At 42.0% G+C, this 26,954-nt stretch overlaps 1 protein-coding gene across 1 annotated transcript in view; it reads right to left on the bottom strand.

The window, feature by feature from the left end:
- DCAF10 (DDB1 and CUL4 associated factor 10) overlaps positions 1-26,954 on the bottom strand; it is a 656,523-nt gene that overhangs the window by 546,138 nt on the left and 83,431 nt on the right. Inside the window, exon 2 of the mRNA XM_044059359.1 lies at positions 20,550-20,663. Within this exon, the coding sequence (XP_043915294.1) occupies positions 20,550-20,663 (114 nt within the window). The remainder of the gene's footprint in view (positions 1-20,549; positions 20,664-26,954) is intronic.

The raw sequence follows: 26,954 nt of genomic DNA, 5'->3' as shown, positions 1-26,954 counted from the left end.
GGATTACATCAGTGGCCCTGCTGGACAGAGGCCCAGGAAACTAATCTAAAAGGGAGACCAACGTCAACACATTCTGGCTAGGCTTATAAATGCCCTTGGGCAGATAGCCTAGTACCTACATATGAACCTATAAAAAACCTTCCTGCAGAAAATAAACTCCTTTCCACATCAGAATGTGAAACATTGACCCAGTAGTGGGGAAAATAGTTTTTCTGACATAAGCCTCAATCTTTGACAAGGGACAGCTTACGTTCACATACTGAAATCAATAATATCTACTTGTTTGCTTTAATTATAATCACCCCCTTCTAACAGCCAATGTTAAGGGCATCACCTAGACTGTTTTTTTTTTGTTTACATTTCTTTTTAATTGTGAATTTTTAATAACAAAAATCAAGAAGCCATTTTTGAAAGCTTTATTAAGAAATGTTTAATATCAAAAACAAAATGGTCCATGGCACTCATCAGCTAAACTCAAACAATTATAATGGAGAGTCAGTTACAGTTAAGCCATAATAAAGCAAGTTTTACATAACAAGGCAACTGATATAACAATAATTACACAGCATACATATCTGCAGCATTTCAACAAAGATAAGTTCCAATCTTTAAATGCAGTTTTTAAATCATCATGTTACTTGAAAGCACTATATGCTGAAACATATGATCACCAATTTTTTTGCATGCTCAAACAAGAAGTTACAATTATTACTTTAAGCTGTGCACAGTACACTGCTCTCAAATCTCTCTAAACAAATACTCTTAAGATTTTACTTTGTCAAATTACCACTTCTAAATTTTCTGCTGTGAACTGCATATTAAACAGTAAGCAGAATATGCTTCCTGACACTGAAAAACAATTCAAATGGCACTAAAACTTTGAAAAACAAACTACTAACTTGTATGAAACAATCTACGTTATGGAGAACCATAAAAAGAGACAAAAATAAAGAAAGTGATTTCTAAAACAAACTCCACACAAAAGCTCAAGCTGCAGCTATATCTGACCTATTTTTTTATAAATAGGAATACTAAAAAAAAAAAAAAAGTAACATGACATCCGCCTGTCATACCAAAACCAAAAACCTTCCCTACATTTGTATGTCCGGCATATGACCTAAGCCCATGTGCATGGGGGTATATACGCTGATATAGGTGGGTAAGATCCTCAGACTATCTAAAGCTAGGAGCTCCGACAAGCCTGAACAAAAGATCTAAGAAAGAAAACATTGTCATCCAAAAAGACAGAAGGGCAGAAGGGCAGAAGGGATGCCCCCCCCCCCTCAGTCCACAGACCGTTGAGATAAATATAAACAAAATAAAGGGAAGGAGTGAGGGATGCAATACTGAAACAGTGACTAGAAGGAAATCTACTGTTATGGTAAGTTCTTACACAAACATACTATGTCCTTCCTTCCTTAGATCACTGCTGCAGTATTCTGATAATACTGGGCGATTTCCAAAGCTTAGAGGTTGGAAAAGGTGGAAGGACCAGAGAGGGTAGTGCTGTCTACCAATCCAAGTAGTACAGATTTGGCAAAAGAAGTCCTTAGTCTAGAAAAGGAATCCAACTCCATAATTATTCGTGAAGGTGTGTACAAAGGGCCAGGCTGCTGCACACAGAATGGCTCTGGAATCAATGGCCTTGAAGAAAACTCCAGTGCAGGATATTGCTCTGGTGGAATGTGCTTTCACTGGTAAAGACAAGCACTTGCCATGGTAGGAACAATAGAACGAAATAGATTTTTAGACACAATTGGAAATTGTCTGCTTTTGAGACTGGATTCCCCAATTTGCCTTCCTGGAAAACGGAACAAAACTGGTCTGTTTTCCTAACGTCTTTGGTTTTCTCAAGGTAGAATCTTGGTTTTCTGTGTATATCCAAATGGTGTAGAAGCCTCTCACCTCTGTTCTGTGGCCTTGGAAACAAGGCAGGTAAATATACAGCCTGACTGAGGGACATTCATCAACCACTCTGAGCAAGAAAGGAGGGTTAACCGTAGGAGAGACCCTATCCTTATGGCTTTTCCGCCTCCTCTTAAGCTTCAAGCCCTCATGGAAACTAAGAGACCCTTCTGGCAGATGTAAGGACCACCAGCGAAGTAGTTTTCTCAAATACAAAACCTTAGGGATGCAGAAGCAGTAGTTTTATAATGTGGAAGAGTGAGTTTTTCCAAAATGAAATTGAGATCTCAGGGGAGTGGAATAGGCCTCCTGGGTGGATTCAAGTTAAGGATGCCTTTTAGAAACCGTTTGACTTTGACTCTCAAAAACAAGGGTGGATTAAGTGGCATGTAGGCTGACATGGCACATAATTGTGGACTTTGCTACCCTTCTGTTAAGGCAGATCTGAGAAAGTTCACACAAGTAGAACAAAATTGCTGGGATCCCCACATGAAGGGGTTTTCATACTTTTTATGACACCAGACAGAAAATCTCTTCCATCTGGATATGTAAGATTTTCTAGTGGATTTCTCATCTCCTGGTGTATGTGAAGCATTTCCACGAAAATCTCATTAGCCATGTAGTGTCAGCTTGAGCGCCTGCCTGTATGTTGGGATGAAGCAAAGACCTTTTTTTCCTGTTTGAGTAAGTCCATTTTGTATGGTAACTTGCTGTGAATTGCCTCTGGCTAGGTGAAGAGTAACCAGCAAGGTTTCTGGTCTATCATGTTGGATCTTCAGTACAACCTTTGGGATGGGGGGGGGGGGGGGGCACACAGGTACTTCCTCTACCAGCAGAAAGACATGGCATCCATCCTTCAGGTCTGCCGACAAGACATTCTGGAGCAAAACGGTTTGAGCTTTCTGTTCAGAGTGGAGACAGACAAGGAATACCTCATCTTTCTACTATGTCCAGGAAAACCTCCCAGTTTAGCATCCATTTATGAAGGTCTTCCATGATCTTGCTTAGAGATTCTGTAAGTTCATTGTCTTCTGATAGAATATACACTGCCTGGAGGGACAGACTAGCCTTTACAGCAAGTACAGTTTTGTACCTACCATAAATGTAGATGTTCGAGTGCTAATACAGCTGCAGTCATAACAGATGGGTTTTCCTGCCGTCAGGCGGGTCCTCGGTCGGCCGAATTCCAAAGTCTAGGTCCGGCGTCGGATGTCGTCGCTTCTTCCCTGACGTCAGTGCGACAGGGGTATAAAAGAACCAGCCGACGCCATTTTCTTCACTTTTTCTTGCCCCAAATGTCAGGTGCCCCCAGAAGGAAGGCAATACATAAATTTATGTAAAAATGCAATGCAGTATAATCAAAAAACAGTAGTTGCAAGCAAATATACCATATAAGAATACTCCAATCAGATTGTATGAGGAGGTGTTAGTCATTAGGTCTGTCCCAAGAGGGGAAGGAGGGAGGGAAACCTGGACTGCAGCTGTATTAGCACTCGAACATCTACATTTATGGTAGGTACAAAACTGTACTATGTTTATTGTGCATACAGCTGCAGCCATAACAGATGGGTAGAATCGCAAAGCTAAAAAAGGGGTGGTAGGCACTAGGTGGAACTAGGAGGAGCCAGGATGCCCTGCAAGACTGCAGTGGCAAAGCCTGCTCTAGATTTGGAGTATAATGGCAGGTGATGGTGCTTGGAGAAAGTATGTACAGAACTCCAAGTGGCTGCTTCCAAAATATCTTTGGTAGGAACCCCCGTGAGGAAAGCTGCAGAGGTAGCTGTGGCCCTTGTGGAGTGAGGTCTGATGCCTGCAGGAACAGTTTTTCCATGAAAAGAGTAACAAAAGCGTATGCAGTGGGCTATCCATTTTGAGATTGTCTGTTTGGAAATAGGCTTCCCTTGAGCTCCTGTAGCATAGGACAAAGAGTTGCTCTGATTTTCTGAAAGGCTTTGTTCTGTCCAAATAATAACATAGCTGTCTGTGAATGTCCAAGGAATGCAGTAGTTTCTCCCCTTTGGTTTGAGGATTAGGGTAAAAGGTAGGTAAGTGGATAGCCTGATTCAAGGCCACCTTGGATACTACCTTTGGCATAAAGGAAGGATTGGTTTGTAAGGAAACTCTGTCCTGATGGAAGATGATGAAAGGCTGCACAGCCATGAGGGCTTGCAGTTCTGAAACCCTGCGAGCTGAGGTGATAGCCAGAAGGAAGGCTGTTTTCCAGGACAAATATTGTAGTTCTGTTGAAGCAGCTGGCTCAAAAGGAGGCAAGGTCAGTTTTTCTAGAATGAAATTGAGATCCCAAGCAGGCACTGGTTGTTTCCTGGGGAGTTTTATATTCTTAGCCCCTCTGAGGAACTGTCTTAAGAGGGGGTGAGAGAATAAAGGAGGGTCAGTGTTGTATTCTGCAGAAATGGCTGAGGCATGGATTTTGATGGGGGAGAATGAAAGTCCACTGCTTAGCATCTCAGCTAGGTACTGTAATATTTGAGGTAAGTTCAGTATTTCAGGATTCTGACCCTTTTTCTGATTCCAAGCACAAAACCGTTTCCATTTTGCAAAGTAGGCTTTTCTACTTGAAGGCCTTCTGGCCTCCAAAATGACATCCTGCACCTCCTTGGAGAGTAGGGTCTGTTGTGAATTTAAGGAATCTTCCATGCGGCTAGATTGAGTGTTTTCAGCTGACTGTGAAGAGTTTTGAAGTTCTGCTGAGTCAGTAGAAGAGGCATTAGTGGCAGGAACCATGGTGGGGAATGCGTCAGGCTCCTCAGCAGTGGGTACCAGTGTTGTCTTGGCCAGTCTGGAGCAATGAGAATCATCTTTGGTCTGTCTGCTCTGGTTTTTAATAGAACTTTGGGCAGCAGGGGAAGAGGTGGAAAGGCATAAACTGTCATTGTTGTCCAACTGAAAGAGAGTGCGTCCACTTTCCAGGCCTGTGGATGAAAGGTCCTTGAGCAGAATTTTGTCAGTTGGTGATTTCTGTGGGAGGCAAAGAGATCTATGTCTGGCCTTCCCCATGCTTGAATTATTTTTGTAAAAACTTGAGGATGCAACTTCCATTCGTGTGGATCTGTCATATTTCTGCTTAGGTTGTCTGCCAGCGTGTTTTCCTTGCCTGGCAGGTACTGTGCTTGAAGTTCGATTTGTAGTTCCAGAGCCATGTTCCAAAGAGACATGGTTATCCTGCATAGGGGGTAAGAGTGGGTTCCTCCCTGTTTGTTTATGTACCACATTACTGTGGTGTTGTCTGTCCTTATCAATAGCTGGCCTGGATGCAGTAGGTCTTTGAAAGCCATAATAGCATTTATTACTGCTAGCATTTCCTTTTGATTGATGTGTAGGTGCTTTTCTTTTTGGGACCATTTGCCCTGAATGCACCGATCTGTCATGTGCGCCCCCCAGGCGTAGTCCGAGGCGTCTGTTGTGATGACTTGATTTGCTTGAGGCTTGCAGAATGGGAGACCTGTGTTTCTTTGGCATGCTTGAGCCCACCACAGAAATTCCTTTTGAAGACATGGAATCAGTGGTATAATTGTTTCCAAACTGTGACTGTGTTGAGACCATAGATTTTTTAGGTACCATTGAAGTTTCCTCATATGCAGCTTTGCACATGGGATTAGCAGGATGCAAGATGCCATGAATCCCAGAGCCTGCAGGATTTTCCTTGCAGTCAGCCTGGTGAAAGTTGCCAGTTTTCTGAAGTATTGAGTTAGTTGCCCTTGTTTCTCTGGCGTGAGGTAGGCCTTCTGGGTATTTGTATTCAAGCTGGCACCCAGGAAAATTATTGTTTGAGAGGGTATTAGCCTTGATTTCTTTTTGTTGACTGTGAATCCCAGAGAGTTCAACAACATTATTACAAACGCCAGATGTTTCAGAAGTATGTGCTTGCTGTCCGCTTGGATCAGGCAGTAGTCCAAATATGGGTATATTTGTATCCCTTGAAGTCTGCAGTAGGCAATTACTGATGCCAGGCATTTCGTGAACACTCTGGGCGCAGTAGATAAGCCAAAGGGCAATGCAGAGAATTGATAATGGGTTGAACCTGCAAGAAATCTGAGGTATCTTCTGCAATCTTGTCTGATTGGGACATGCAGGTATGCCTCCTTGAGGTCCAATGTTACCAGCCAAGACTCCTTGCCCAGCATGGGAAGAAGCTGCTGTAATGTGAGCATCTCGAATTTTGGCACGAGTAAAAATGTGTTTAGGATGGATAGGTCCAAAATAGGTCTCCAATCTTTGCCCTTCCTTGGTACCAGGAATAGTCTGGAATAAAAACCTAGACCCTGTTCTTGTGCAGGTACCTCTTGAATAGCTTTCATGTCCATGAGATCTGAAATTTGTTTTTGTGCCTCTGCCCTTTGATTGTGTGGCAGGTTTGGCATGCCTCTCTTTTTTGGAAGGGTGTGAAAGTGGAATCTGTAGCCTCTGTCTATGATGTCCAGGATCCATTTGTCTTTTGTAACAATATACCAATTCTTTGAAAATAATGCCAGTTTTCCGCCTAAAGGTGCTGCCATTTGAGCCTTGCTTGGCATGCAAAGGGGAAGTCATTGGTTCTGCTTTCTGAAAGGCTGTGAACTATCCTCACCACCTCTTTGTGTAGGTGCTTGCCATTGTCTGCCTCTAAACGATCCTTGAGATTGCCCTCTACCCCTCGGGCGCCTGTATCTACCTCTTTGGGGTCTGTCCGTGGCTGGAAAGGACCAATTTTTTGAAGGCCAATTTCTACTGAAACGTGGAGGTTGTACCTGTAGAAAATCTTTCACTGTTTGCATTGATTTTGCCTTTTCCTCCATTTTCTTTAATACCTCCTCAGCTTTAACACCAAACAATACATCTTTTTGAAGAGGTGCATCTAGTAATTTAGCTTTGACATGATCTTTTTAAGGTTTGCTCTGAGCCAAGCATGTCTACGTATTACTGATCCTGTAACAGCAGCTCTACATGAGGCCTCTAAAGCATCAAAACCACATTGCAAGGTAGGTTTACCCACTTGTTCTGCACTATGTAACAAATCCTGCAACTCCAAATCTGGTTGTTCAGGTTGTGACATTTTGCTTTTCAACTGTGATAACAGAAACTGTTGGTACTTTAACATATGGAACTGAGAGTTTAATGCCCTCATGGTTAAGGTGGCCGAGGTGTATACCTTTTTCCCCCACCTTTCTAAAAGCTCTGGAATCTCTTTCTGAAGGTAATGGATTTTTAGCAGTGGAGGCCTTAATTCCCTTGAGACCCTGTGAAATAGTTTCTGGGTCAGCCGCATGGCTTTTGTATAGGAATTGGTGTGAATCAGGAACCCGGTAATACCTGTCAGGCTTGACTGGAGCTGGAGGTAAAGAATCTGGGTTGAGGCAGGCCTCCGAATACACATCATCTAGTATGTCTAAGACAGGAGGTATAGCCAGAGGCCTGTGCTGAGGGAGCAAGAGGAAATCCCTAAGCCTTTTCTTGGAGTCTGAGTACTCTTGGCTTTCCCAGTGGAAGTGTTCCCTCAAGGTATGTAAGGTTTCCCCAAAAGAGTAATCCTCAGGGGGGGGGAGACAGAGGGAATGGACTCCTCTGCATCAGAATCTTCAAAAGGGGAGTATGAATTTCCTGAAATAATGGAGGCCTGGTCCGAGGAAGGGGATTCTTCCTCCACTCTGGGCCTTTTGTCCGGGGGGGGGGGGGGTTGAGAACCCCTGATAAGAGTAATCAAATCTTCAGCCATTTTGAGCATCTGTTTTTTAGGCATGGGGCCTTGAGAGGGACCCTGTGGAGCTTGTCTTTTAGTATGCATGGATGCTTTAGACTTAGTGAAAGCCTTGATGGAAAACGAAGAAGGCCTGAAGACACCTTGAGAGGTGGCAGGCCTATCTAAACTCCGAGTTTCCCCGCCAAGAGTGGCTTCGGTATCTGTAGTCGGGGTGTGGGCCGAAGAGCTTGCGACCTCGGGCACAGAAGACACCGCCAATGAAGTGTCATCGGTAGTCAGGGGCTGTGTAGGCACCTCGCTGAGAACCGGAGCACCTGTATTCGGCTTTAGTGTGGTGTCGGTATAAGTCGCGGACCTCGTATGTCGGTCCTTATCTCTGCGTCTTTTACTCAAAACTGGAGTCGGAGCATCCGACGACATAATGTAATTAAACTTTTTGCCAAAATAGTGTTGGGCGAACTCCGCCCGACGCTTAATAGTGCGTCTGTTGAATGTAGCACAAAAACGACAGGCCGAGACGTCGTGGTCTGGGCCTAAGCAAGGAATGCAGAGGGAATGAAAATCCTTATGCGGTATTTGCTTACCACATGAAATACAATTATTAACTTTGTCTGACATCGGTCTGAGGCAAGAAAAGTTTCCCCAACGGGGTACTTAGCTTTCAAGAAGACTTCGGTTGAAAAATATTCGTATTCTCAGGAGCTGGCCGACCAGCACTTGCGAACTGCTTCTGCTTCGGGCACTGCGCAGCAAGAAAGAATGAAGAAAATGGCGTCGGCTGGTTCTTTTATACCCCTGTCGCACTGACGTCAGGGAAGAAGCGACGACATCAGACGCCGGACCTAGACTTTGGAATTCGGCCGACCGAGGACCCGCCTGACGGCAGGAAAACCCATCTGTTATGACTGCAGCTGTATGCACGATGAACATCAGCTAGAAGGACTTGCCCACCTCCTGGTTTGTTGATAATTCACATTACTGTGGTGTTGTCTGTGAAAATTCAGAGAACACCCAGTTTCCACAGGTCAGAAAACAACTGAAGGGCCTGGAGTCACAGCCTTCATTTCTTTTGACACTGATGTGCTGCCTCCTTTGTCTGTGGGGGTCACTGGCCCTGAACTGATGAGAAACCTGTCCAAGCCTCCCAAGCCAGATCTGATGAATCTGTGTGCAGTCCCTGGTTGGGAGTGGGTGAGTGAAATGCAAGGCCCAGAGTTAGGTGGATCTAGGATACCACTATTAACTCTTCAGAAAAGGCAAAAGAGGAAGTTGGAAATCCAGTGGATGACTGTGCTGAGACCAGGCAGAACTGAGCTACGACTGGATTTTTCTCATGTGTAGCTTAAAAAAGGGTACCATTGGAATGGTTGTTCCATATATCCCAGGGTTCTTAGAATCTCCCTTGTAGGAACAGACTAAAGGGGAAGGGGGGGGGGTGGAGAGGGGCTATACTTTCACTTGGGGAATAGTCAGGCATCCAGTCTGCAACCCAGGAAAATCAGATCTTGGGATGGGGTTACAAAGGATTTTTGCTGACAGACTACAAATCCTAGTCTCTCCTGGAGTGAAATTGTGAAACTTAAATGCAGGAGTACAGTACTCAGAGATCTAGCTTGGAAATGGTTGTCTACATAAGGAAAATATGTATTCCTGGAGTTCTGCAAAATGCAATAGCTAGGGTGAGACATACTGTGAAGACCCTGGGGGGGTAGACAAACTAAAGGGTAAAGCAAAAAAGTGAAAGTGTGAAGAAAAGGCAGAGAATCCGATTAATTTTGTACAGGTGGCCAAAAACAGGGATGTGCGAGTATGTATCCTTCAAATCTAGGGAGACCAAAACCGTTTGAGTGGGGGTGGGGGTGGGGGGGTGAAATTTGCAGTGATAGCATGTTGAAAGATAGCAACTCCAGAAATGTGCCAAGGTGAGAAATCCAGAATGGTTCTCCAAGTACCCTTTTTTCTGGTCACCAGAAAAAGTTTTGAACAAAAGCTTCCTCTTAGATGCTGGACTGGCACTGGTTCTATAGTGCCTTGGTCAAAACAGCTGAAATAGATGCATTTGGTTGGACTAAGGAATGTCCCCCATCCCCATGATGGGATTTCCCTGCAAGACATAATGTAACCTTGTTGAATGATGGCAATAGCACTTTTGTCTATAGTGATGAACTCCCAAGGCTGGTAGGGACAAGGTTAGCCTTTTTGACAAGGGAATTCCTCGAGCAAGGAGGGAGGGAGGTGACAGCAGGTAGTCAGGCTAACTTATGTGGAAAAGGAGGTTTTTGAGACTTTTCTGGTAGATTTATCATGAAATCTTTTCCTTGGCTAATCCCTGCCCTTCTGAGGGGGCGTTCTGATCCCTGCAGTCAAAGAAGTGGGGTTAGCTGGACAATTCCTTTGAGAAATGGGCAATGAACTGAGAAAAATCTGTTTAAAGTCCTACCTCATTTTGCCCTACGATTGCAGAGTCTTGAAACGTTCTGCTGCAGAGGGTCCAAATAAATGTCCTTGGAAAGGGGAAATTCAGAGAGCTTGGCCTTTACATCCTCAGGGACGGCATGTAGGTGAAGCTAAGCAAATCTTGTAATGACTGATCCAGAAGCAGCAGCCCTGGAAGAAGCCTCTGCAGCATCACAGCTGCATTTAATGAAATGCCTACAACTTCAGTAGCTTACCCAAACATGGAAATTGCTTGTTGCTCAGAATCAGAAGCCTCAAAAAGTTAGCTATGGACTTAAGATCTCCTAAAAAAGGGACAGAAGGCATTTTGTCTATTGAGTGTGGTAAATTAAAGCACCAAAAGCAAGAGTGGCAGAAGTATAAAACCTTCCCTCCATACCTCTCCACAGCCCTACTGTCTAAGTGGATGCAAAGGTATCCAGGAAGACCTCCAAGATTGGGGGGACAGGATACAAGCATAGGAGGTCCTACCTCCAACAAACTGCAGTATCTATTTGTAAATCAGATACTGGTTTTGACTGCCAAAGTGCTGCATAATTTTAGTTATGAAATTTCCTTAATGGCGAGTCAGGGGACAAGGTGTCATCATTAGAGCCAAGGTGACCAATAGAATGGATCTGCAATGAGTAAGCTAAGGATTCTTCATCAGATTCTTCCTCAGATAAATATTCATGTGCCATCATTCTGATGGGGAAGAGGGGAATGAAAAGGGTTTTGGTGACATTTTAAGTTTTGTGTTTCTTCTTAGGGTGATGCCGGCCTAACAAAGCATGGTGCATTAGAACCCAGTCAGACCTCAAAACACTTTTTCTGGTCACGTCTTCTGATACAAGGATTTCAGGAATGACCTCCAGTCCCTCTGATGTGCTTGAGTCAGATACCATACCAGTCTCAGGAGGGGTCTTACTAGTGGGTGCCAGAAAAGGAGTCAGACTTACTGTGGGTTTCTACAGCATTTCAGTGGGAAAGCAATGCAACATACTTGATTTAATCCTTAAAAAAATGAATAAAAAGTGGTTGACAACATGCAACCATATTCAGTATAATATATACAAAAAAGCAGTGAGAGAGTATATCAACAGTATTTTAAAAATGTCAAAATTATTATATGGGAGATCAAGACAATTTTTTTCTTCTAACTCCATTTTACATATCCAAAGGACTGCTGGAAAATTTCAATATCTTAAAACGGAGTCAATGGAGAGAAAATGTACGAGGTGGTGTACATGTTTTTAAGGAACAGAGTCAAATATTCCTAAAGTATTAATTTTCCTTAGAACTAAATGATTGGATTACGATACAAAGTATTAGTAAAAATGCAACAGATGCATTTCACATGGGAGCCCAAAATATCATATAATAAAGCATTTACAATGATACTAACTGACTTGTATAAGGTACTACTTACTTACAAAGAGGAATTAAATGGGGATCTTTGGAAATGTATGCTGCAATAAGAAGAAACAACAAGTCACTAGTTGAGATAAGTTTTATAGGCAAGACAGTGTTAGCTTAATATTGGAGAGTTTTTAAATGGAACCGTTTCCTGTGAACATGTTTATACCTGATAAAACCACCAAGTTTAAAATGGATAAAGAATGGTGTGCTGGACAGCTAACTGGATACATATTAACAGCGGAATGTATAAAACTGAAATGTTACTGGGAAAGAACTGAATATTTTCTGCAAGCCCTGTAGTCAAGCAATTTTTGCATTATAATAAGTTTGGCTTCAAAATTCCTTTACCCCAGCTATGAAAAATAAATGTTCACTGGTATGTAAGTGTGGACTACTCTAGACATTGCAAGAAAGATTGTTGCAAGGAATTGAAAGAGCAGCTCATATCCTCAAGTTTGAAGAATTCCCACAACTTCTGGTTGAAGTAATTAATAAAGAGACAAGAAAAAAAAACTACCACCACCTTAGAAATTTACTGATCCTAGTCTATAGTTTGAAGTTTATCAGCTTCTGACATAGCTCTCAATCTTCCCAAATTTCCAGGGTGTGCCTTTTTTCAATTAAAATAGAGTCCCATTCCCATCCACGAGCTTTATCTGTTAAAATGTCCGTATTTTTCAAATTCTTCACTAAACAAACCATTGCTTTTAGCTTATGACAATTTAGCCAATCAGAATGTCTCTTTACTGTAGCTAATTAGCATGCTACCAGCTGGCTTCCTGTTCTGCTACCGACTGTTTGCAGCAAGTATGTGTTTAGTGAATCTGGATTGGTTAATGTTAATTATATGGCAACAGACTTGAAAAGCACTTTTTTTTTTCCTATTAGGTCTGCTTAGACTAAATATTAACCAGTACAGGAAGAAAGTACAGTTTTGTACCTACCATAAATGTAGATGTTCGAGTGCTCATACAGCTGCAGTCATAACAGATGGGTTATCCTGCCGTCAGGTGGGTCCTCGGTCGGCCGAATTCCAAAGACTAGGTCCGGCGTCGGTTGTCGTCGCTTCCTCCCTGACGTCAGTGTGGCAGGGGTATAAAAGAACCAGCAGACGCCATCTTCTTCAGTTTTTCTTGCCCTAGATGTCAGGTGCCCCCAGAAGGAAGGCAAAACATAAACTTATGTAGTCATGCAATATAGAATAATCAGAAAACAGTAGTTTGCAAGCAAATACACCATAAAAGAAAACCCCAAATAGGCTGTCTGAGAAGGTGTTTGTCATAAGGCCTGTCCTAAGAGGGGATGGAGGGAGGGAAACCTGGACTGCAGCTGTATGAGCACTCGAACATCTACATTTATGGCAGGTACAAAACTGTACTATGTTCATCGTGCATACAGCTGCAGTCATAACAGATGGGTTGAATCCCAAAGCTAAGTAGGGGTGGCAGGCACTAAGTGGAACTAGGAGGAGCAAGGATGCCCTGCAAGACAGCTGTGGCAAATCCCGCTCTAGATTTTGAGTAAAGTGGAAGGTGATAGTGTTTGGAGAAAGTGTGCACTGAACTCCAAGTGGCTGCTCCCAAAATGTCCTTGGTAGGAACCCCCCTGAGGAAAGCTGCAGAGGTAGCTGTGGCCCTTGTGGAGTGGGACCTGATGCTTGAAGGCACAGTTTTTCCATGAAATGAGTAACAAAAGCATATGCAGTGGGCTATCCATTTTGAGATTGTCTGTTTGGAGATGGCCTTTCCTTGAGCACCTGTAGCATAGGACACAGAGTTGCTCGGATTTCCTGAATGGCTTTGTCCTGTCCAAATAATAACGTAGTTGTCTGTGAATGTCCAAGGAATGCAGTAGTCTTTCCCCTTTGTTTTGTGGGTTAGGGTAAAAGGTAGGTAAGTGGATAGTCTGATTCAAGGCTACACTGGATACTACCTTTGGCATAAAAGGTAGGGTTGGTTCGTAAGGAAACTCTGTCCTGATGGAAAATGATGAAAGGTTGCACAGCCATGAGGGCCTGTAGTTCAGAAACCCTGCGTGCTGAGGTGATAGCCAGAAGGAAGGCTGTTTTCCATGACAAATATTGTAGTTCTGTTGAAGCAGCTGGCTCAAATGGAAGTTTTTCCAATATGAAGTTGAGGTCCCAAGCAGGGACTGGTGGTTTCCTTGGGGGTTTTATATTCTTAGCCCCTCTGAGGAACTGTCTTAAGAGAGGATGAGAGAATAAAGGAGGATCTGTGTTGTATTGTGCAGAAATGGCTGAAGCATGGATTTTTATGGAGGAGAAGGAAAGTCCACTGTTTAACATCTCAGCTAGGTACTGTAATATTTGAGGTATATTCATTACCCAAGGATTCTGGCCCTTTTTCTGATTCCAGGCACAAAACTGCTTCCATTTGGCGGAGTAGGCTTTTCTAGTAGAAGGTCTTCTGGCCTCCAAGATGACATCCTGCACCTCCTTGGAGAGGAGGGTCTGTTGTGAAATCAAGGGATTCTCCATGCGGCTAGATTTAGGGTTTTAAGCTGGCTGTGAAGAGTTGTGAAGTTGTGCTGGGACAACAGAAGAGGTACTAAAGGTAGGATCCATGGTGGGGAATGCGTCAGGCTCTTCAGGAGTGGATATCAGTATCGTCTTGGCCAGTCTGGAGCAATGAGAATCATTTTTGGCCTCTCTGCTCTGGCTTTTAATAGAACTTTGGGCAGCAGAGGGAGAGGCGGAAAGGCATAGACTGTCAATGTTGTCCAGTTGAAGGAGAGTGTGTCCACTTTCCAGGCCTGTGGATGATAGGTCCTTGAGCAAAATTTTTTCAGTTGGTAATTTCTGTGGGTAGCAAAGAGATCTATGTCTGGCTGTCCCCATGCCAGAGTTATCTTTGCGAAAACCTGAGGATGCAACTTCCATTCGTGTGGATCTGTCATATTTCTGCTTAGGCTGTCTGCCAGTGTGTTTTCCTTCCCTGGCAGGAATTGTGCCTGAAGTTGGATTTGCAATTCCAAAGCTGTGTTCCAAAGGGTCATTGCTAGTCTGCACAGGGGGTATGAATGAGTTCCCCCCTGTTTGTTTATGTACCACATCACTGTGGTGTTGTCTGTCCTTATCAATAGCTGGCCTGGATGCAGTAGGTCTTTGAAGGCCATAATAGCATTTTTCACTGCTAGCATTTCCTTTTGGTTGCTGTGTAGGTTCTTCTCTTTTTGGGACCATTTTCCCTGAATGCACTGATCTTTCATGTGTGCCCCCCAGGCGTAGTCCGAGGAGTCTGTTGTGATGATTTGATTTGCTTGAGGTATGCAGAAAGGGAGACCTTTGTTTCTTTGGCATGCTTGAGCCCACCACAGAAATTCCTTTTGAAGACATGGAATGAGTGGTATAATTGTTTCCAAACTGTGGCCGTGTTGAGACCATAAGTCTTTTAGGTACCACTGAAGTTTCCTCATATGCAGCTTTGCACATGGGATCAGCAGGATGCAAGATGCCGTGAATCCCAGAGCCTGCAGGACTTTCCTTGCAGTCAGCCTGGTGAAGGTTGCCAATTTGCTGAAGTATTGAGATAGTTGCCCTTGTTTGTCTGGCATGAGGTAGGCCATCTGGGTGTTTGTATTCAAGCTGGCACCCAGGAAAATTATTGTTTGAGAGGGTATTCGCCTTGATTTCTTTTTGTTGACTGTGTATCCCAGAAAGTTCAACAGTCTTATTACAAACGCCAGGTGTTTCAGAAGTATGTCCTTGCTGTCCGCTTGGATCAGGCAGTCGTCCAGATATGGGTATATTTGTATTCCTTGAAGTCTGCAGAAGGCAATTACTGATGCCAGGCATTTCGTAAACACTCTGGGTGCAGTAGATAAGCCAAAGGGCAATGCAGAGAATTGATAATGGGTTGAACCTGCAAGAAATCTGAGGTATCTTCTGCAATCTTGTCTGATAGGGACATGCAGGTATGCCTCCATGAGGTCCAATGTTACCAGCCAAGACTCCTTGCCCAGCATGGGAAGAAGCTGCTGTAATGTGAGCATCTTGAATTTTGGTACATGTAAATGTGTTTAGGATGGATAGATCTAAAATAGGTCTCCAATCTCTGTCTTTCCTTGGTACCAGGAATAGTCTGGAATAAAACCCTTGACCTTGTTCTTTTGCAGGCACCTCCTGAATAGCTTTCATGTCCATGAGAGCTGAAATGTATTTTTGTGCCTCTGCCCTTTGATTTTGTGGCAGGTTTGGCATGCCTCTCATTTTTGGAAGGGTGTGAAAGTGGAATCTGTAGCCTCTGTCTATAATGTCCAGGATCCATTTGTCTTTTGTGACAATATGCCAATTTTTTTGAGAATAATGCCAGTTGTCCGCCTAAAGGTGCTGCCATTAAAGCTTTGCTTGGCAGGTAAAGGGGAAAGTCATTGTGTCTGTTTTCTGAATGACTGATCTATCGTCTCCACCTCTTGGGGTTGGTGCTTGCCATTGCGCCTGGCTCTGAATGATCCTTGAGATTGCCCACTACCTCTCGGGCGCCTATATCTGCCTCTTTGAGGTCTGTCCGTGGCTGGAAAGGACCAATTTTTTGAAGGCCAGTTTCTGCTGAAACGTGGAGGTTGTACCTGCAGGAAATCTTTCACCATTTGCATTGATCTCGCCTTTTCCTCCATTTTCTTTAGTACCTCCTCAGCTTTAACACCAAACAATACATCCTTTTGAAGAGGTGCATCTAGTAATTTAGCTTTGACATGATCTGGTAAGGCTCGTTCTTTGAGCCAAGCATGTCTACATATGACAGACCCTGTAACAGCAGCTCTACATGAGGCCTCTAAAGCATCAAAACCACACTGCAAGGTATGTTTACCCACTTGCTCTGCACTATGCAACAAATCCTGCAACTCTTTTAAATCTGGTTGCTCAGGTTGTGTCATTTTACTTTTTAACTCGGATAATAAAAACTGTTGATACTTTAACTTATGGAACTGACAGTTTAATGCCCTCATGGTTAAAGTGGCCGAGGTGTACACTTTTTTCCCCCACCTTTCTAAAGCTCTGGAATCTCTCTCTGAAGGTAATGGGCTTTTAGCAGTAGAGGCCTTAATTCCCTTGGGACCCTGTGAAATATTTTCTGGGTCAGCAGTATGGCTTTTGTATAGGAACTGGTGTGAATCCGGAACCCGGTAATACCTGTCTGGCTTAACAGGAGCTGGAGGTAAAGAATCTGGGTTGAGGCTGGCTTCTGTGTACACATCTAATATATCTATCTAAGACAGGAGGGATAGCCAGAGGCCTATGCTGGGGGAGCAAGAGAAAATCCCTGAGCCTTTTCTTGGAATCTGAGTAATCTTGGCCTTCACAGTGAAAGTGTTCTCTCAAGGTATGTAGGGTTTCCCCAAAGGAGTAGTCCTCAGGGGGGGAGACCGAGGGAATAGACTCCTCTGCATCAGAGTCTTCAAAAGGGGAATAAGTATATTCCTGGTCCTCAGAATGTTCAGAGGTAATAGAGGCTTGATCTGAGGAAGGGTAGTCTTCCTCTAATCTGGGCCTTTTTTCCGAGGGAGGTTGAGAACCCCTGATAACAGTAATCAAGTCCTCAGCCATTTTGAGCATCTGTTTTTTAGGCATGGGGCCTTGAGAGGGGGTCTGTGATCCTTGTTTTTTAGTTTTCATGGCTGATTTACATTTTGTGAAAGCCTTAATAGAGAATGAGGAAGGCCCGAAGACACCTTGAGAAATGGCAGGCCTGTCTAAACTCTGGGTTTCCCCGCCAAAAGTGGCGTCTGTATCTGTAGTCGGAATGGGGGCCAAGGAGCCTGCGACCTCGGGCACAGAAGACACCGGTAATGAAGTGTCATCGGTACTCAGGGGCTGCATAGGCGCCTCGCTGAGAACCGGAGAACCGGTAGTCGGCCTTAGCGTGGTGTCAGTAGAAGTCGCGGACCTCATAGGTCGGTCCTTATCTTTGCGTCTTTTGCTCAAAACTGGAGTCGGAGTATCCGACGACATAATTAAATTATTTACCAAAATAGTGATGGGCGAACTCCGCCCGACGCTTAATAGTGCGTTTGTTGAATCTAGCACAAAAACGGCAGGCCGAGACGTCGTGGTCTGGGCCTAAGCAAGGAATACAAAAAGAGTGGAAATCCTTATGTGGTATTTGCTTCCCACAAGAAATGCAATTATTAACTTTGTCTGACATCGGTCTGAGGCAAGAAAAGTTTCCCCAACAGGGTACTTAGCTTTCAAGAAGACTTCGGCTGAAAAATTTTTCGTAAATCTCAGGAGCTGGCCGACCGGCACTTGTGAACTGCTTCTGCTTCGGGCACCGCACGGCAAGAAAGACAGAAGAAGATGGCGTCGGCTGGTTCTTTTATACCCCTGCCGCACTGACGTCACGGAGGAAGCGACGACAACAGACGCCGGACCTAGTCTTTGGAATTCGGCCGACCGAGGACCCGCCTGACGGCAGGATAACCTATCTGTTATGACTGCAGCTGTATGCACGATGAACATCAATGGTATGTGCAACTACTTGCCACACCAGAGAAGTGCGTTTTCAGACTTGCGACTGTTTTTGTCCAGCCTTGAGAGCCCAGAGTAGAGGAAAAAAAGATTTGGGTGCATCAGATGGAAACCTGCCACTACTTGCCTGCCATGATAATCACTGGAAAAAATAAGGACCATGGGACTGACTAGACTTGCTATATATTGCTTGGACAAATTATTTGCTCGCAGTAGGTCTGTGGTTGTTGAAGCCACCCAGAGAATTGAAGGGTTACTTTTCATTTTTTTTTTTTGCCCGGTGCTGTGGTTGGTTTGTGAATGTTGCTTATTCTTTGTTGATGAAATTAACGTTTAGCAGCCACAGATACCCAGAAGAGGGTTTGTTTTTTTTTTTTTTTTTTTTTTATTGATGCAGACAGCAGTCAGACACACAAGATGAATTTTTATGGCACTTACCACAGCATGCTGAGAAGACAGAGTTGAGTTGTTAGCTACAGTTTCAGTTTAATATAAAAGTTAGACAAATCTATGTATCATGAAAAGCAAAGCTTCTGGGAATGAGCGTCTAAAAGTTGAAATATGTTTTATATATCTGTATATATATACACATCATACATACACACACACACATATATATATATATATATATATATATATATATATATATATATACACACATACATACATACATACATACACACATACATAAACACACACACATCTCCATAGAACAGCTACTGAGCATAACATTATATGGATATATGTAGTATGTTGATACTAATGCAAAATCTGTAGTTCCGTTAACTTTCTAGCCTTGTTACCAATGAAAACCTGTTATTTTATCAACTAAGTTTATGTGAGCAATATTTAGAAGCTGTCCCTGAAAATGTGATACTACATTTCTTTCCCTTTCTCTCTCTCTCTCATTATGGAGGGCTTCATCCAGAGTTCTTGAGAGGAGTTGTTGAGAATACTTTTTTTTTTTTTTTTTTTTTTTTAATTTTGTGGTAAATAATAGCATTTGTATTGTTGAAGCTTGGATCACAGTCACTAATAAATGAAGTACCACAGTTCATATCTTTGACAGCATGCATGCTGATAATGCAAAGTCTGTTTCTGTCAGTTACTAAGCTTGATGCTAAAGCAAAACTTGTTATCTATCAACTGCTAAGTTCGAGAGCAATATTTATAAACGGTTACACACTCTGGTCCTTTCACCTCCATTACCTTTGGCTTCATTTAGAATTCCACAGCATGAACTGGTAACTGACTATGCGTCTAACCATGGGGAAATGTTATGGGTAGACCTGTAGTCAAACAGCCTATGTAAAGTGGACTACTAAATGTAAACTGGATTTCTGTATATTGTTTTTATACTAAATATTTGTCTACTGCAAAAACAAACTTCTGTCTTTATAACAAATGGAACTGGTGGAGAGTGCCCGGTAGTGTGGGTCATGTATTACTTGAACTTTATTAAGCCACCTGAAAACATGAATATTTCTGTATTATGAGCTTGTGCGTATACAACTCTCTTTTTAATAAAAAAGCTCTCAAATGAAGCCCCGTCTTTGTGTAACTGAACATACATGGGCATGTACATAAATGTGCTAATTTGATTATGCATATCCTATGGTAAATAGATATTTTGATTTTAAGGTCCTTCACCCCATATTCTCTTATCTGGAGATTGAGAGGTAGGACTTCTGGAGAAAATGAAATTAAATAATAATATTTCACCATGGGGTGGGTTTGGCACAAAGTCTTCAGCTCACAGACACAAGACACTAGATTTGATTCTGCCGAAGGGTTACTGGCTAGGCTTAAAAAGGCCTTACAGGGCCGTTAGCCTAGCATTCACCTATGAACCTAAAAATAAAATGACAACTGAAACCACCACCACATTTACTCAGATTCATTTGTGACATCCCCAAGTCTTTTGAATTAGGGTGGGTTTGGCATAATGGTTTAAGGTCTTCAACTCGCACGCAAGATGCAGGAGTTTGATTGTGACCTTAAGTTACTGGCTAGGCTTAAAATGGCTTTTCAAAGCAGTTAGCCTAGAATAAACCTATGAATCCTTACCTTGAGGTGGGTTTGGCATAATGGTTAAGGTTTTTATCTCAATACAGACAGAAAATTAGAGAGCTTGATTCTGACTGAGTTACTAGCTGGACTTAAAATGGCCCTATACAAGGGCAGCTAGCCTAGTATTCACCTCTGAATCACAAACTTTAATCATACCTTAAAAAAAAACAAAAAGGGAAACTTGTAAAAATATAAATATGGTTTCAAGCATCTATGTAAATATATAAATAAAAAGTTAATACCTCTTCATCTTTTGTTCATGTAAAATATAATTCTATTGGTTACTTCATAAATTTAAAAAAATAATTATTGTACTTTGCTTTATATTGCAATAAAAATATCATCGACCAATAAAAATGTAAAAGAAACAGGTCACTTATAGCCTCTGTCTGCTGACTAAGTAAAGCATGCCATAATAAAAAGTATGTGCACGTGTGTGTGTGTGTGGGAGGGGGACAAAGAGTGTACACAAATGTGCCTTAAGGTTGTACAGCTCCAAAAATGTAATCAATTAGTGCAAAATTGGGAACTTACCTGATGTTATTTACACAATCTTCATGTGCTTCAGACAGGGTTTTAATGTGTTTTGAAGATATGGGATCAAACAATAAGACTTCAGTTTGTTCACAAGCCACTGTCAGCACAGACCTAGTTAGAACAAGAGAGAAAATTTAGTCTAGGAATGACAATGAAGTGACCAGAAACTAAACAGTAAAAACAAAGTAATACATTATCACAAGATGTATTTTTGTTTTTAACAGAGGCTGCAGAGGTGGCAGGTTCTGACTGCCAGTGAACCTGAACTGGATAAAATTAATACTGAAAATGGAAAGACTTCATCTACAAAGTACGCCATCTAACGATTTCTACATCTTTCATAAATTTCAATGACTTGTGCTGTCAAACCACAACCCAGAAAGAACGCAACACAAAAAATCACTATATGCTAGAAAAACATCACAATCATGCACGCAACACATTTCAGCTTTAGGATGTATCAAAAAACAATTATCTAATCAACCCAGAAAAAATTCAGCTGCAGAACTACCAAAAATGCAGACCAAACATAGGCTTCTATTTTTGTCCTGAAGTCTTTCACCCCCATACCCGTTATGTTGAATTATGCAATCCGACACGGTATCCTGGTTTATCCTTCTGTTGACCATGTTACTTTTCACAACAACAAAACTAAAAATGCATCCCATCTAACTAAACAAGTGAAAGAAAAGAAAAGAAAAAGTGGTCCCCTGATCTTTACTCAGCAGCTCATCTTTTTGTGTCTTCTTTAGAGATGCTGGCTGTGGGGGTTCCCCCGTACCCCCCCCCCGTGTTACAGAAAACACATGCCTTTTTATACTCGCACAAAACACTTTCCTTAGTTTATGCACCTCATAAGAGAATAATGTCTTTACTTCAAATCTAACTTTTTAAATGTGTCAAATCACCTAGGTGGCTTGTTTTCAACACTTCTTTTAGGGAGAAATAATAAATGTCAACACCCATCACCACCAAAATTAAATGATCCTTCGCTCTCTCAAATCAAAAATTAAATTCCACAGATACACTAGGTGCACTGTGTTCTTGAAATAGGCCATCACACTTTTGGACAGGTAACTATAATCTACAACCCAGTTACATCTCAAAACAGTCTACAGTTCATATTTAAGGAAGTGATCAATACAGCTTTTATTCAATAAGTAAAGCTCTTTCACTTTTCCTCAGTAATGGAACTTATCAGTTTCTAAAACACAATAAATTATCTTGCTGGTTTATTCTCATCTTTTGAGGGTGATATGCTGTCATAACTGCTCTATGTAACAGGCAATGTTGTTGTTTGTCTTTCGGCTTTTCCCGGTTAGGGGTCACCACAGCAGAACTCCGGTCCGCTAATGATTGGCAGTAGATTTTCACGAATGCCAAGGTGCCAGCTTGACGTCCAACCTTCAAGAAGGCACGCCCATTTACGCATGTCTTTCGAACGCCCACCCAACCGCGGGGAGGACATGCAGACTCAACACAGAAGTCATTCCCTGCACTCCAGCCGAGAATCGAATGGGAGAACCTCTTGCTGTGAGGCAACAACGCTACCACAGCACCACCGCGGATTAGATAATAAAATTTACAGTAATGTAAATATATACTGGGTAATAAGTCTAGAACATTAAATGTGCTTAAGTTCTGCAGACTCTGAATGTGTCTCTGGATCACTTTGACATAATGTATGAAACCATCCCCAGTAGCTATTAAATAAGAGTGGCTAAATTTAAACACAAAGCTGAGTAGAAAATCAAAAACTGGGCTTAAAAATTCTGAGAGAAGGCAGTTAGTCTAGTAAGTTTTGGATAACTATCTCTAGAGCCTCATTCAATTTTCCTGTGCTCAGTACAACATAACTGACAATCCAAAAACAAATTATATAAAACCTAGACACTTGGGAATAAAATCTACTAATATTTAAAATGAGATGATTATTATAAAATTAGTTTGTAGTTAAAATATTAACTGTCTAAATAGATACTCATTACTGCCCACTAAACTACAAACTGATCAACATTATAAGCACTTTTATAAAACCTGAGGCCATATGAATTCAATACATTAAAGAAGAAATACCACTCCAAAAAAATATGATCCAGTTTTCATGCATTTCATATATATATTTTTTAAAATTATTACTGCTTTTTGCACCCAGGTTCTCATTAATCCCAATTTCTGATAGATCCATTAATTCCATCTCATATTTAGACAGTGGACAAAACCCAAGGGGGAAGCAAGAGCCAGGAGATGGTGACAATTACCTTGTGGCAGTTTCACGTTTTTTGTGATGCACATACTACCCCTAATTGGCACTGCAGCAAAGCAGTTACCCAGGCTGCCTCAGTGTTTGGATTACCAGATTGCTACTTAGCAGGGATTTCTTCTGAGTGAAGCCTACAAGTTCTGTGCTTGAGGAGGTTTTCGCTGGAGTGCTCCAGTTTCCTCCCACATCCTAAAATGTGCTGCAGTGAGCCAACACTCTTTAAAGCTGCCTGTAGGCACGCATACCATGTGTGTGTATACACACACACACACACACACACACACACACACACACACACACACACACACACACACACACACACACACACAGTATGCATGTGTGAGCTTTATCTACATCTATACAGATGTCAATATGTGTGTGTGTATATATATATATATATATATATATATATATATATATATATATATATATATATATATAGATATATTATACACACACACACATATATATATCTATAGAGAGAGACATTATGTGTGTACACATACATTATATATATATATATATATATATATATATGTATATATATATATATACACACACACACACATATATATATATATATATATATATATATATATATATATATATAAATACAAACACACACACATATACATGTACATCTATATTATACAAACGGGAGAGAGAAACAACACATATGGGCGTATATATAAATGCTTCCTGTATTGGATGGACACCCTCTTCACCATCAGTTTTTCAGCCCTGTACCTACCGAGTTCTTGGACATATTCTGGCTCCACCTGAAGACCAATGGACTAAGTGCAATCAATTCCTCACTACGTCTGTGCTTCAAGTCCCTACGTAAAGAGGAGCAATTCTGGCTCATTCCCAAACACACTAGTGGTGTACATTCAATAACCGAACCACATGAGCTTGGACATAACCAAAACGGAGCACATAAATGGAACTGTAACCCCCCCCCCACCCAAAAATAAATAAATAAATAAAATGAATTGTAAATGAACAACTGAATAGTAAATAATAACTGAAGAAATCCCCCCATACCTCATCTCATCAGTGTAGATGGCAGTCATCCACTCGCATCAAAACTGCATCTTGAATATGTGAGGGCCAGCCAGAATGGAAAAGAGCAAGGGTGGCCAACCTGCCCTTTAAAGTAACAGAATGAGGGTTCTAAAACTACCAAAAAGCCTTCATGGAGTATATCAGGAGGTGTGTGGTGTGGGGGCTTCAGGAAAGTTATCAGTGTAAGAGGCTAGCATCTTTATCCATGCCATGCACAGGAACACACTGTTCTGGTTTGTGCTGGGGACAATGCCTGTATCTGAAGGTGCAGAGGAACAGGTAAGAGCTCAATACGACAACTATCCAGTCTGCCTCCAGGGAAGCTTCTGGCTAGGCAGTGAGTGAAAAGAACTGTGGTACACTGCCACAAGGCATACGGTGGATATAAATAAGTGTACACACCCCTGTTAAAATGCCACATTTTTGTGATATAAAAATGAGACCACAATAAATCATTTCAAAACTTTTCCCACCTTTAATGTGACCTACAACCTGTACAATTCAATTGAAAAACAAATGAATCTGCTAGGGGAAAATTATAAAAAATAAAAAATGTACAATAAGCTGGTTGCATAAGTGTGCACACCCTTAAACTAATACTTTGTTGAAGCACCTTTTGATTTAATTACAGTATTCAGTCTTCTCGGGTAGGAGTCTATCAGCATAGCACATCTTGACTTGGCAATATTTGCCCACTCTTCCTTGCAAAAGAGCTCCAAATCTGTCAGATTGTGAGGGCATCTCTTGTGCACAGCCCTCAGTCACTCCAGAGATTTTCTATTGGATTTCGGTCTGGGCTCTGGCTGGGCCATTCCAAAACTTAAATTTTCTTCTGGTTAAGCCATTCTTTTGTTGATTTGTATGTATGCTTGGGGTCATTGTTGTTCTGAAAAGTGAAATTCCTCTTCATCTTCAGCTTTCTAGCAGACACCTAAAGGTTATTGGGGGGGGGTCTCGATTACTAAATCAAAGCTTTAAATAGGCGAATACCACAATATTGACACATAATGGAAGCAGCAAAAGCACGAACGGCCACTTCAGCAAATTTTTTCCACGGGGGGGGGGGGGGATCGCTTGTCCGTCATCGGAAATATGCCCCTTTTCTCCACTGTAGAGCGAGTTTGGAGCTGGTATATTTAGTTAAGGGGGTGTGGGGGGCAAAGCCCTCAACTTTTGTAGGGTTTGATAGTTTGTTTTGGTCTTGGTCGGCTGAGCGATTTTTTTCCCCCTGGGAAAGAAATCGCTCAAGTGGCCATTCTTATTTTTGCTGCTTCAATCATTGTGTGTTGACGTTGTGGTATTCACCTATTTCAAGCTTTGACTTGGTAACATAGACACTGTTTTGGGACAAAAGTGACTGGTATTTGGAACTGTTCATAATTCCCTCCACCCTGACTGAAGCCCCAGTTCCACCTGAAGAAAAGCAACCCCAAAGCATGATACTGTCACCACCATGCTTCACCGTGGGGATGGTGTTCTTTTGGTGATGCAAAGTGTTGTTTTTGCGCCAAACATACCTTTTGGAATTGTGGCCAAATAGTTCAACCTTGGTCTCATCAGACCATAACACATTTTCCTACATGCTTTTGGGAGACTAGATGTATTGTTTTGCATATTTTAGCCAGGCCTGGCCATTTTTCTGTGTAAGAAAAGGCTTCCGTCTTGCAACCCTACCCCATAGTCCAGACATATGGAGAATACAGGAGATTGTTGTCACATGTAGTACACAACCAGTAAAAGTAATGTCTTTTGGCTTTTAGGGGTTGCCACAGCGGAACTCCGGTCCGCTAATGATTGGCAGTGGATTTTTATGGTGCCGAGTTGCCAGCCCAACACCCAGTCTTCAAAGAAGGCACACCCATTCACGCTCGCACCTACCTGCATGCCTTTAACGTCACTCGACCACTGGGAGGACATGCAGACTCCACACAGAAGGCGTTCCAGCCGAGAATCGAACAGGAGAACCTCTTGCTGTGAGGCGACAAAGCTAACCGCAGCACCACTGCAGCCAGTCCATGTAGTACACAACCAGTACTTTCCAGAAATTCCTGCAGCTCCTTAAGTGTTGCTGTAGGTCTCTTAGCAGCCTCCCTGACCCGTTTTTGGCTGGTCTTTTCATCAATTTTGGAGGAAGCCCACTTCTTTGCAACATCACTGTTGTACCATATTTTCTCCACTTTTTGATGACTGTCTTCACTGTGTTCCATGGTATATCTAATCCTGTGGATATTTTTATTTTTTTACCCTTCTGACTGATTCCTTTCAACATAGAGATTCCTTTGATGCTTTGTAAGCTCTATGTGAACCATGGCTTTTGCTGTAGCAGGAAACTGAATAAATGTCAGGAAAATCGTACTAGGACAGCTGAACTTTATTTGGGGTTAATCAGTCTCTAACTGATGGCAGGTGTGTACCCAAGAAAACTGAATGCTGTAATAAAAAAATCAAGAGATTCTTCAGCAAAGTATTAGTTTAAGGGTGTGCACACTTATGCAACCAGCTTACTGTACATTTATCTTTTATATTTTTTTCCCCTAACAGATGTTTGTTTTTCAATTGAATTGTACAGGTTATAAGTCACAGTAAAGGTGGGAACAGTTTTGAAATGATTTATTGTGGTCTCATTTTTTTATATCACAAAAGCCTGGCATTTTAACAGGGGTGTGTACACTTTTTACATCCACTGTACCTCTCAACTGTCCTGAATTTTTGCAGAATGTCAAGACACTTGCCTCACATTTTTGTTGTGATCCTCTCAAAATTTACGATTTTTTAACAAATCTTTGAGGATTGCAGCCACTAAATAACGACAGACATTCGACTAACTCCACATCCTTCAGAGAAGGCGTGTCAATGCAAAACTTGTTATTCTTGCAATTTTCTAAGTTTAAAAGAATATTTAAAATTTGCCCCTATTGTTTGAGCCCTTGCCCTGCATTATTTTAGGCTTTGTCCAGATTTCTCATGCCAAAAGGTTTAGAGGTATGCTGGTAAGTAACAAAACACAACTGCCCAGTTTATACTTCATGTATTTAACTACTGGAAAATGGCTATTGAGGAAGTGAATGCTAATA

This window comes from Protopterus annectens, chromosome 17.part0 (assembly GCF_019279795.1).
Source record: "Protopterus annectens isolate FY-2018-M chromosome 17.part0, PAN1.0, whole genome shotgun sequence".
Taxonomy (NCBI): domain Eukaryota; kingdom Metazoa; phylum Chordata; order Ceratodontiformes; family Protopteridae; genus Protopterus; species Protopterus annectens.
Note: the sequence above shows the minus strand (reverse complement) of the source record. Positions and strands in the feature narration are given on the sequence as shown.